Source organism: Lissotriton vulgaris, chromosome 10 (genome assembly GCF_964263255.1).
Source record: "Lissotriton vulgaris chromosome 10, aLisVul1.2, whole genome shotgun sequence".
NCBI lineage: Eukaryota > Metazoa > Chordata > Amphibia > Caudata > Salamandridae > Lissotriton > Lissotriton vulgaris.
Window position 1 is genome coordinate 893,198,079 of NC_141698.1, and position 13,016 is coordinate 893,211,094.

At 39.6% G+C, this 13,016-nt stretch overlaps 1 protein-coding gene across 1 annotated transcript in view; it reads left to right on the forward strand.

Annotated features, from left to right (window-relative positions):
* The window catches only part of LOC147688961 (uncharacterized), a 28,377-nt gene extending 17,476 nt beyond the window's left edge, over positions 1-10,901 (forward strand). Inside the window, exons 8-11 of the mRNA XM_086939987.1 lie at positions 3,581-3,613; positions 5,390-5,419; positions 7,062-7,127; positions 10,788-10,901. Coding sequence (XP_086796113.1) covers positions 3,581-3,613; positions 5,390-5,419; positions 7,062-7,121 — 123 coding nt within the window. The 3' untranslated portion in view covers positions 7,122-7,127; positions 10,788-10,901. The remainder of the gene's footprint in view (positions 1-3,580; positions 3,614-5,389; positions 5,420-7,061; positions 7,128-10,787) is intronic.
* The last annotated feature ends 2,115 nt before the right edge of the window (positions 10,902-13,016 follow it).

The following is a 13,016-nucleotide window of genomic DNA, read 5'->3' on the forward strand; positions in this document are numbered from 1 at the left end:
CTAAAGAGGGTTTTTTAACAGTAGCCTAACCTCTGCTGCCTTCCAAGTCAGAGGGTCACTGGCCCAATGCAATGGCTAAATTTAGGACCGTAGTGAAATGCAGGATAAGTGCCACTTTCACCAATTTGAGAACCTTTAAAGGACAAGGATCCATGGGCGATCCCGATTTAACTCTTTCCAATAGGTGCTCAACTACCTCGGGAGTAAGCTTTGGAAACGCACATAGACTAGGAAGCTATACATGGGAAAGATTTCAGGCAGGGCATCAGATATCTGATTCCGATTTAAAATCTCCAACCGGGCATATGTATCAGATATCTTGGAGCAGAAAAAGGAAGCAAGACTGTCGCAAAGCTCCTTAGATGGCTCCATGGAGTCAGAAGCCGTAGGCACAACCAGGGAGTTAAGAATGTTAAAAAGTTCCTTAGGCAATGAATGAATAGCAGGTTTTTAAAGCCCAGACTTAGCCCAAGGGCTATGGTTATATGTTAGCAAGAAATTCATCACAGCATCAAGTCTCATTTCACTGACAAGTACAACAGGAAAAAAAAGGCGCTTGTGATGTGTGCCCTTTCCACATCAGGCTTTATATGCCTCCAAATTATGATCAATACAAAGTAGTTTCACCTTATGTGTAATATGTCGGTTAGAGTAAATTTCAGGCCCTGAAGTAAATCTTCATATCAAAATATCAAATATATAAGCCTCACACCTAATAGCTAATAGAAAACAATGTATTAGGGTCTAAGAGAAATATCTGATGCATCAGACAAATGCGTTGACCTTAAGACTGCAGATTATCTTTGTTGTCAAGCTAATGATATGTTCCCAAAAGAGGGTTGGAGTAGTTACGTTCATCCTCCTACCAATGAATAGCTCACTAGGTCTGATCCAATTTGGACAGTAGGCCTTACTGACAAAAGATTCAAGTTGGAAGCTGTAGCCGTCAAATTACCATTTCAGTCTAGACCTTGGGAGGATCTACTGAATTTTATGCATTCTTCTCCCTTAGAACTCTACAACACTTGTATTCTGTCTTTAACCAGCCTTGCGTGCTTTAGGCATATAATGAATGGATTTCGGATACATACCAGAATATAGTCTTTGGAGAGTTCGCTTTGCCTACAATATAAGCAACAGGAAGAACTGATGGATGAAATGCTGAACAATGAAACATTCCCCCCAATTATAAAGACTTGTGTTTAATCCATTGTTCTTTTGCTGACCCCGCCACCCCAGTTTGGATCTCCTGGGAGCAGTCCAGCCCAAACTGCCAAGTCAGGTCCTCCCTGGACTGGAACCAAGCAACCTGGAACCACTTAGTGCGCATACCCTTCCTACTTAGGAACAAATGATGAATGGAATGCTGAACAATATAAACATTTACCCCCAGTAACAAAGATCTGGGTTTAATCTTTCAGTCTTTTGCTCACCACTCCACCCATGTTTGGACCCAACCAAATGCAAATCAGTCTTTTCCCTGCTCCTCATGGGAACAGCCTAGCCAAAACTGACAAGCCAGGTTCTCCATGGACTGGAAACAAGCATCCTGGGCACGGGTTCAAGCCATAACCCCTTATCAGCCAGCCTAGCTTGAATCCAGTGGCGTAGTGAGCATGGGACCCAAGTCGGGCCTACTCTTCCCAATTAGGGAAGCAAAAGGAACAAATGATGGACGAAATCCTGCACAATGCAAACATTCAACCCCAGTCACAAAGATATGGGTTTAATCTTTCGCTCTTTTACTCACCACACCAACCCCATTTGGACCCAGCCATATGCAGATAAATCTTGACCCTGCTCTTCAGTGGAACAGTCTAGCCTGAACTGCCAAGCCAGGTGATCCCGGGACTGGAAACAAGCATTCTGGGACCGGTTTTGGGGCATCCCCCTTAATCTTAATAATAGTAAGCACGGGTACCAAATCACGGCAAAAATAGAACAAATGATGGACGGAATGCTGAACAATGCAAAGCAGTTTGGGCTGGACTGTTCTCAAGCAGGGTCAATACTGATTTGCAAATGACTGGGTTTTAATTGGAATGGCATGGAAAGCAAAAAACGATTTAGACCCAGATCTCCATACTGGAGTGAATGTATGACATTGTTCTACATTCTTGCTATCAATTGTTCGTTTGCATTTGTATCTACAATAAGGGCCACAACAAGGGCCACATAAGTTTGGTGGACAATCACAATATTTCAATGTAAATTCAGATTCATGAGGTGGTTACAGAAGTTTGTAAATTGACATATAATATGAAGAAATATTCTTCATATGATAAGAGAGTACAGAGACCAATAGGGAGCTGCATCTAAATGCCATTTGTTTTGATGAGGTAAAGTACAAAGTAAATGAGATAACTACCTCCGTGCATGGACTAACATACACACCGTGAGGTTTGCTGGTCAGTTTTTAATTGTCTTACAAGCAGAAGTAATCAGATCAAGTAAAGGTTTTGTTTACGGACATCCAACATTCCAGATCATCTACATGCAGATAGCAAGAATTCACAAGTGCAAGTTAACGTTTGTGTATTACAACGTTTAATTTACTGGTAGGTTTCCAGCTAATTTCCCTGAAAACAGGCACACATCCTCAAGGACATGAGTAAAACATTTTCAGGAGGAAGGCTGGGTTGGAAAAAAAACAAAATTGATAAGATGCAGGAAAACGATTTTCTCTAGAGGTGGAAAATATTTTATCCTTGAGAAGTGAAAAGTTACTTGGTGCAAATACACTGAGGTGTTGCTTAAGGGTATTCTTTTCAAATGCAATTGTTTATGTTTGTGAGTTTTCCTTGGAAAATGAAATATTAGCAGATTTGCAGAGTCGGCTGCCTATGTATTTGAATGCGCGTTCACTTAAAGTTAGAAATCTTGGACTGTTTTCTTTTCATACAATCTAAATAATAAAAACTAGTCCAAGATGTGTGCCCTCAAGAGCTGATGCTAAGCACTTAATGCTGCCATTTTGCAAAGTTTATCTTATTTTATTATTCTTTACCGTTACAACGCACTGCCTCCAAGAAGTTTGGACATCTTGGAACGCTAAAGTGATAATAAAGCAACCAAATGAAACATGAATTTGAACAGGAGCTTCTCCAATATGCTCCACAGCAAATCCTGCTAAATGATTAGTGTGAAATGGACGTTAAGTTTTTTGAAGGTTTTCTGCAGAACGCTGCTGTAAGTCCATTCACAATGTAACCATCACAAATAAACAGTTTTATGCAAACACTTTCCATTTAAGTTAATAGTCTCCAGCATCTTCCTTGTCACAATTATATTTAAAGTTTCTTTTCAGTACTGATGTTGTCTATAAAATTGTTTCACCAATTCTACCCACAATGCTCACAACCCATGTCTTGGACATTGCATTACATGTGGAAAGTGGATATTCTGTACGTATGCTTTTAATTTCCCGTTCTCATTGATGAATTGTTCAGTGATCTATAGTGATGTTTTCTGCAATTATTCATTTTGCACATGTTCATCAGAATGTGCCTCCTGTGTGGATGTTCTCATCATGTGATTTAGCTTTTCCGACTGTCATCAAACGTTGTTATTTTCTCACCAGGGCGATGTTTTGCTAAAGGTTGGAGAACTTCTGGTAAGCCTAAGAATATTCCCCTTTTGGTATATTGGTAATTTTTAGGGATAACGTGCATGCTGCATGAATACATATTTTACCATTTTAGCTGTTGAATATAATTTACAACTCAGAATATCAAAGTTCGTGTTTTTCAACAAATGAGTTATCCATTTGATTCTGTAAGACAAGGTTGTGTAAATATAGTCTCCATCAAAGCAACAATAAAATGAGATCATCTAGAAAGATGCTATGTGTGCAATTTCTTATTTTCAATGCAGTAACAATGTCATTGCATTTTTAGGACAACCTGACTACCAACTGCCCTCACCCCATGATGGAAGGTAGACCGTTAGAAAGAGTCCCAACATTTGACTATTTAGGGTTGACTCTAACTGACAATATGGGGTGGGGAGCACAAATGGCTAGGGCAAACCTAAAATTAGTACAGACAACTGGGGGAAAGTTCAAAAAACTGTGCGAATAAAACTATAAGTGCCCCACTGGAAATCTTCAAAGTTCAAGCAAGATCTTCTTCCCTATATGGGGCAGAACTTTGGGGACATTCCTTCAACCGACCTAACCATTACAGAAAACAATTTCATTAGGCAAATTCTAACTCTGCCCAGAAGCACTCCTCTAGTCCCACTCAGGCTAGACCTGAATATTAGGCCTATTGCCGAAGCTATTGCATCACGCCCCCTTCTTAATTGGAGGAGGCTGTGGAGCACCCCCGAGCTGGAAAGCTACAAAAGGGAATTAAAGGTGCTCCTAGCCTCCCCAGGAGCAGGTAGAATTCCATGGCTACGTTTTGCAAGACAGTCTCTTGCCCAAATTGGATACGAAAACCTGTGGATAAATCCTGAGGTCACATCCTTAACTATTTCTAAGAAAACATTGTCCGGTGCTGTGAAGGACTTTAGTCTCGGGGGGACCATTAGCTCAGTACCATCAATGAGCCTGACTCGCACCTTCCTGAGCCATAAGTCCATATACAGCTTTGAACAACAAATAGATGCAATCCAACCTACTTTAGCGAAGAAGCTGTACTTACAGTTTAGATTTGGAACGCTGCCCCTTTATTCTACGATAGACAGGTGGACGGGGGGTCCAGTACATTTATGCCCTGGCTGCAGAATCGAAAATGAAACCACTCTGCATGTTATTCTTTTCTGTCCAGCCTATTCACTCATAAGAAGAAAGTGGATAATACAATTATGTAATAATTTGGGCATAAGGGACTACCAAGTCTTCTTTAGGATTTTGAAGTCTGACACGAATCCCTTGATAGTGTCTGCTATAACCAAATTTCTGTTTTCTATGTGGTCTATTCGAAGGAAATCACTCAAATAATATGGCACTTTATGTTTTTATTTTGCTGAGACGTGAGAACTATTTTGGATCAACAAATGTTATCTTAACTTTTTTTTAAATAGAATTTTAAAAATATTTACATTTTTAACGTTTTAATAATTTGTCTTCTCCCCTCTGATTGCATATGATGTATTTTAATTCTTATACTTACAAATGAACTGTGGAAAAGTGAAAATGTATATTTTATGTACTTTTATGGTTAAAACTAACCGAAAAAAAGTTTATTGAATGAATGAATAATTTACAACTCAGAATATCAAAGTTCGTGTTTTTTAACAAATGAGTTATCCATTTGATTCTGTAGGACAAGCTTGTGTAAATACAGTCTCCATCAAAGCAACAATTAAAATGTGATCATCTAGAAAGATGCTATGTGTGCAATTTCTTATTATCAATGCAGTAACAATGTCATTGCATTTTTAGGACAACCTGACAGGGAATATAAACCTCGGGGTAAGTCCTTTAACTTTCCCTTATGTTGTTTGGTCACCTGAAATAAACCACAGACTTCTTTTAATTAGAATATCAGCCTCTTTTACTAGAGACATTTCCAAATTTGCGACAGTTTGGAAAGTTGGAGCTGGCATACAAGTTCCCTCTCCCAGGATCCTCTTCCATTTTCCAGTCTCATCTTCTCTCTATCAGAGTTTCCATTTCTCTCATCTATTCATTTTCCCTCCCTTTATTGTTTTCAACTCTTCCCACAGTCTTACAGTGTGCTTCTCTCCACAGACTCAGTTTTTCAATTTCAAAGCCTGATGCATATTTTATCTGTCATTTATTTTAATTTTATCTTTACAAAGAAGAAGTGGATATTTAAAAGACTCTATTACTTATTATAATGGAAAGACTACTCTGAAATGTACATTTAGATTATCTGTATATGCCTGTTGAGCTATCAATAACAGGTCAACTATTTGAATTTAAACTCAAATATATAATAATAAGAGAGAACTACGGCAATGTTGGCGATGACAGTATAATTCCTTGTTGTTTCTCTAACACGTTTACATGTCAGAAATCAATAAATTGGCTATCATAAAAACTCTAAAATAATTGAGCATATTTCTTGAAAAGTTATAATCTTTAAATAACAATTATGACGTTATGCTGACTAATATCTTCTGACTTAAAATGTCATGATTGAGTTACTCTTTGTCAACATTAGTACCCAGTACATTAAGCTCTTGACTTCTTTGCTTGCTAAAGAAAGTCTTGAGTTGCAAAAACTATAAAATATCAGGCATTTCTCTTCTAATAACTTTTGATAACCTAAATAGATCTTCCTGGTGACTGAAAATGTCTTTGGTGTTCAGGTTAGAGTTACACTTAAGATGGCAAGCCCATGTTTCAGATAGCAGAACACTTGCTAAAGTGTTTATATGCAACATTAATGTAGGAATAATGATCAATGTCTCTGATTACAGTTCTATAACACTGTTAGGAAATGGTGTGTATTATATGGTGGGGTTGTGCAACCTTTAGGACCAGTCATTCTATAACTCTTCTCCACAGAGATTGTAAGTGCTGATTAAAGACGGTAGAGAAGTGTTTGATTTGAGATAAGATGTAGGGTGTTCCGACATCAGTTTTACCATCTGTTCACTAGGATACCTGCTGTCAACATAATTACTCAGAGACTCATGCTAACTTAGCCAGTCCCAGTAAAATTCAGCAAAAGAGCTCAGTGAGATAAGTGCCTCTAGAGGAAATCCTAATCACAAATTACAAGCCCTTATACCACTGCATTATCCTTTGATTCTTCCAATTACATTTCTGTTCGGTTGAGTACTTATAAAACCTAATATTCAAAGTCCTAGAAACAATGTACAAATATGTTTTTGTGTGTGCTATAATTAAACCCTTCTACATGATTATTTTGCTGAAAGTCTACCTTTTAAGAGGAACAAATCATAAAAATATACAACATTATCTAGGTCAAGATGGCCCTTGGATCTCAGCTTTCTCATTGTGAAATAATGTCATTGAGAACTAGAAGGATTTCATCCTCAGCTGATAATGTTTTTTTCTCAAATTAAATTTTTTACGGAAACCAACTTCTCTGGAATAATAATACTTTTGTCTTCAATATAAGGGCATCGCTGGTGGTCTTGTCGGTGGTGGTCTTCTTGGTGGTGGCCTTCTTGGCAAATGAATTCAGGTAACACCAACTTTTAGTTACAAATATAAACATGTGCTGCATTTGTCATGATATCATCCTTGCATCCCACCTCTTGCAATCCATCTGTGTGACTGACAGAGAGATGATACCAACATAAGGCATTGCTTAAGACAATATCTAGCTTAAACAAAAATCAGACTGTGTTGATCACACCTGGTAGTTGTCTCAATGTCCTCAATTATCCCAAAGGCAATCAAAGAACTGTTGTAATATCACCAGGAACTACCTACTCTCCTCCAAATAAAGAGGCTAGCGGACTAAAACCACAACCAAATAATAGGGCAACTTTTGTAACTCTACCACCCAGAAATTTACTTTTTGACCTGATAAACACTTAACAACAAAAGGAATGGTTCCAGGTCCACTGCTAGAAACACTGGCTTTGCCCCTAACCACCATTAATTTGCAAAAGGTAAAACAAAAATACATAATTTATGCAATACATAACCTTCATTTGTACAGTAATTCAAAAGCATTTCCATTGGCACCTTATCCATGCATGTGGCCCATATATAATGCTTAAATACCTATTTCCGATATTCATAGAGAAACTTGAGTAACTAACTACTGAAATCCTGAATTGTGTTCATTATTTAGGTGTAGAATTATAACATTTATACCATATTACATCCATTCCCATGCAAATATTTTGATTTTTTAACCCGTTCTATGCTCATGACGGAGCCGCTCCGTCATGAGCCTCAGTTGAGCTGTGCTCATGACGGAGCGGTTCTGTCATGGCCCGCTCGGCGGGCCTGCACGGCGCGAATTTCGGGCCTGCACTGGACGTTCCATTGAGCGGGCGGGGTCATGACGGAACCGCTCCGTCATGAGCACAGCTCAACCGCGGCTCGTGACGGAGTGGCTCCGTCATAAGCATGCGAGCGCCGCTCGGCCCCCCCACCCCCCTAGCGCTGCGGCAGAATTCCCGCCGCAGCGAAGGGGTTAAGTAGTCAGTTGACTTCACACTATCTATAACACAAATTCTCCCACCTATTTCATAGTAAATATTCCCAATTGCTACAAGAGTATTTCAATACAACCCTGAAGACTAATTTATTTGCCATATTGTAGCCATTCTACAAATTTGCAAAATCCTAAGTGACAACTACTTGGTTGCTCGATATTTAGGTTTTGCATGTTGGGGGCCAATGACATTTATGGAAATCGTTTTTCTCTTTAGTCAGTCATCATCAATGATTAGCTTCTATTACCACTGAAATGTCAACTTAAGAGACTTTTAACCTTCAATCAGCAAACAGCACTATCTCAGTCTCACTATTCTTCTATTGGCTATTTGCTTGTGTCCTTATATCTTCACTAGAGTGCCAGAGAGAGCATTATACATCTGAAATCAATCGGAGAGTGGCCTGCTAACAGTGACCGTGGACATGAGCAGCTGAAAAATGGATAGTCTAACCCTTTTTCTTGTGGCATCTATTTCAAGATGTTTGTCTGTGCTTTAGTTCAACTGATTTGATGTTTGCCCTTTCCACAAGCCATACACACATCAAACCCATTTGCTTTAACAATGCTTTTTTATGTTTGCATTTTTTTAAACTTCAATCCCTTCATCTTTACACCCAGCTCATAAAAATGTTACATAATACTTATGTACATTACACATACAAGATGTTTCAAATGTTATGACTCTTGTGTGCATGGATTTAAAAACGTTCTTTCCCAGTTAAAGATGTGACTTACATATGGAAAACGCATTGACTCTGTTCCCACTCATAAAACTAGTTAGCCTTTTCAGCAATATGGACTGGAGCCTTGCTGCTGAGGGGTGGTTAACATGTGCTTGCATCCCATCTCTACCTTTGGTGTGCAGCTTGAAAGGCTCACAGGTTGCGAGTCACAGTGCTGCAGTAGAGTAACTTGACATGGAGTTAGGTACATCATGCCTTTAGAAGCGCATTTTCCTCTCAGTGGCTTGAACACTCCGTGTTCTCTATATGGGCAAAAGATGCAGATGACATTCCTAAAAGGAAGTGAAGTGTTAGTCCCTGGAAGTGACGCACAGTTTGGATGCTGCTGAATATCTGTGTCTGCACAGCAGGCCAACACTAGCGCCAACCAGTTTGATTGCTTTTACTTTAAAGAATGGAGGAGAGAGGTGTGACGCTTCCACACCCTTTTGCTTAGCATGACATTTCAGTTTATTTTATTGCATTGTGTCTATACTAGGGCTGATGTGATCTCCAAAACTGTTTATTTTCATTCAAAACCTGACAGAATGTTATACATTTGACTCAAGAACATTTCAATTTACTGTCATAGTGTGCCAATCCACTGTAAAACGTCTGAATAAAGTCTACCCGTGTTTCTACATATTTCTAGTACACCAGGAGAGTGGAAGGAGCCAATGACATTTTGCAGAACATTTCAGGGAGGGGGTGGTGCTGCTAAGATGTTGCATGGGAAGTAGCACTCCAGTCTGGGAGCCTCGTCACTGCTCTGTCATCCCCTATCACTGCCCACACGTGGCAGCTATTCCTCTGCAAGCCTGGTTCCAACTATCCACCACATGGGTTCCCCTTCTAGTAAACATGTTTTCAATTAATGTCACTATGGACATGTGTGGATGGAGAACACAAACCTCAGGACTATAGCTCAGGAACTACCCAGCAGGAACATCCTCAAGGAGCATTACAATGCCCTATTCATGTCACCTTACAAACTGGATAGTAATGGAGTGCTTTGAACTCAGTACAGGTGACTTCAGGCTACAACCAGTGCAATAGAGGTGAGCCCACAACATTTCAGGCATTGCAGAGGGATCCCAAGCCACTAATTGCCGAAAGCAGTGGCCCAAGTGAAATACTATATGTACCTTTTGCCTAACTGGATTACTCATGTTCACACTATATTATCTGGTCTTGGCTCCTACTGACTTTGACTGGCTCTTATTTTTCTTATGGCATTGCCTGACACATGTGCCCAGTGTCCCTACTAGCTCTGGGAGGTACCTCAGTGACCTTCTTACTGAGTCTCATTCCTTAACTTTAGTTTTCACGACATAGTTTCACAATACACACGAGATGCAGAAGAAACACTGTGAAAATGTAATGGAAAACTATGGAAATTAATTTTTGGTGATTTTCCAACAAAGTTGACTATTTAGTCCCTCTTTTTTCAATAAAGTACGTAATGCATTTCCTGCACTAAATCTCTTGTATCATTTTTTTCTGCCATTTATTTATTTTATATGAATGTGCATTTATCACAATGGAAAAAAACTGGCAGAATGTAATTAAAAATGCATCTGTGTGCTGTTGGTTACCAACAATGGTGTAATGTCCTAATAGATTGGCCAATTGGACCAAACAATCAACCCATGACTACAGGATTATGACAGTTAGTCCAATTACACATTTTTCCGGGATGGACTACATTGTGGCATGTATGTAGAAAACGAGATTGAAAGTCTTTTGTTGAAAAGACATTTTACATTATTTTGGTGTAAACACTTCCTAGATATAGCATAACCCTCCCATTAATAATAACTGAAAGCCATACTGTTTTTATAGATTGTGGTATAATAGCAAGCTTAATATCTGTTTTATGCTGTATTTCTATTCTCTTCACTTTTCCTCAGTGAGTTGCTCAATACTTCCTGCTGTTTTCTCTTTCTAGGGGATCACTGTCTCTGACCTCTGCACCAGTGGAAGGATTCTGATGATGACAACCACACCCTCTCCCTTCTACGTTTCTTTGCATGAGATATCCTCATATTAAAGTACCCACACAACACATGTTGTTCAGTGCGAACTTAATTTTATCCTGCTGTTCTTTGTGCTAGTTCTCCAATAAAGTAGGAAAAGCATAAGAAATACAGCCTCATCCGAGTTATTGTCTCTTCTCAGTGTTTTTCAGTGTACAAATACCACCATGCTAATACTTAAGATTACTTAAGTTACTGTGCTAATTGGTAAAGCATTGTGGAATGCATATGTAACCCTGTTATTTACAGCTCTAACAAAATGCACAAATATGGTACATAAGGCTGTGGATAAACAATTAATATTATATTATTATCATTGTTATTGAATGTTTTTGGTTACAATAGTTCTGGTGGCACACTGGGACTCTCTCTTAATGAGATATTTTGCACTTATTGCTGATATATTTAGCATAGCATAAGAAATACATTTGCGTATGTATGGCACTTCCAAATGAAGTATGGTAAGAGTCATAACATTTTTCAACTGTGTTTTTTATAAGTACTTCACACATAAACCCTGATGTAAAATACTGTTTTGCAGTCACGAAGTTAGCAATTCACAAAATTTTAGGCGTTGCAAGTTTAAAACGCAGTTACAATGTACCAAAGGGACTGTGATTCATAAAGTGCTTCTCAAGACTCATTTTGAATCATGAAGAGAAGGCACAAAGGGGTATGCCGCTGCTCATTAGGAATCCAAATGAAATGTATCAGTAGTTTTCAACCTCATGGGAGCAGACATTTGTTCACTTGGGAAAATAGGCGAGTGGATCACGTGACCACAGCCTACTCCTCCCATGCCTTCCCAAATAATAAAATATGTTTTTAAATCATCACTTGTTCTTTTAATAGACAAAAGTCGGCTTAAAAAATGTTTTACATTTAGCAAAGCAAGTACAAGAAAATAGGTTTGCTGTCTCTTGCAGACCGTCATCCCTGCATTCATAGCCATGCACAAGGTTTGCAAATTGTGTTCTAACTAATTCTTATGCCTTAGGCAGGTCTTGCGACTGTGTGAATGCACAATTTGCAATGTGACTCCTTGGTTCATAAGTCACATTGCAAATTGCATCGCTGCTCACAAACAATTGTTATGTTATGTTATGTTATGTTATTTATATTTTTATAGCGCACAGCTGCCCCAGCAAAGGGGCGTCCTGGCGCTTTGAAATACAATTGAAATACAATCTGCACATCCTGGTTTGTGAACAGGAATGTATTATACTAAGGAGATATCCTGCTATCATGAGCAATGTAGATCTACAAGTCACAAGCATCATGGTGACATAGCCAGACATGGCATACTTTCCTGCTTCCAACAGCAGAGAATTGCAAAAAGGACAGTTGAAGGGCAAAATGCGGAACAATGTCATACATTCATCTCAGTACCGAGATCTGGGCCTAAATCCACAGTTTTTTTGCTCACAATGCCATTCCAGTTTGGACACAGCCATATGCAAATCAGTCTTGACCCTGTGCCCCATGGGAACAGGCCAGCCTGAACTGCCAAGCCAGGTCCTCCTTGGACTGGAAACAAGCATCCTAGGACCAGTCTAGGGCTTTCAGCCCTCATCAGCCAGGATAGCTTAATTCCAGTGGCATGGAGAGGACGGGCCTCACGTTTGAGCATACCCGTCCCACTCGGGGTGAGAAATGCAAAAACAACAAGGGCAGAATGCAGAACAATGTGATACATTCACACCAGTACAGAGATCTGGCCCTAAATCCATCTTTTTTTGCTCACCATGCCATTCCAGTTTGGACACAGCCATATGCAAATCAGTCTTGACCCTGTGCCCCATGGAAGCAGTCCAGCCCGAACTGCCAAGCCAGGTCCTCCCTGGACTGGACACAAGCATCCTAGGACCGGTTTCGGGATTTCAGCCCTCATCAGCCAGGATAGCTTGATTCCAGTGGCATGGAGAGCACGGGACTCACGTCTGAGCATACCCGTCCCACTCGGGGTGAGAAATGCAAAAACAACAGTTGATGGACAGAATGCAGAACAATGTCATACATTCACCCCAGTACAGAGATAATGGCCTAAATCCATCGGTTTTTTTCTCACCATGCCATACCAGTTTGGACACAGCCATATGCAAATCAGTCTTGACCCGGTGCCCCATAGGCTGGACTGTTTC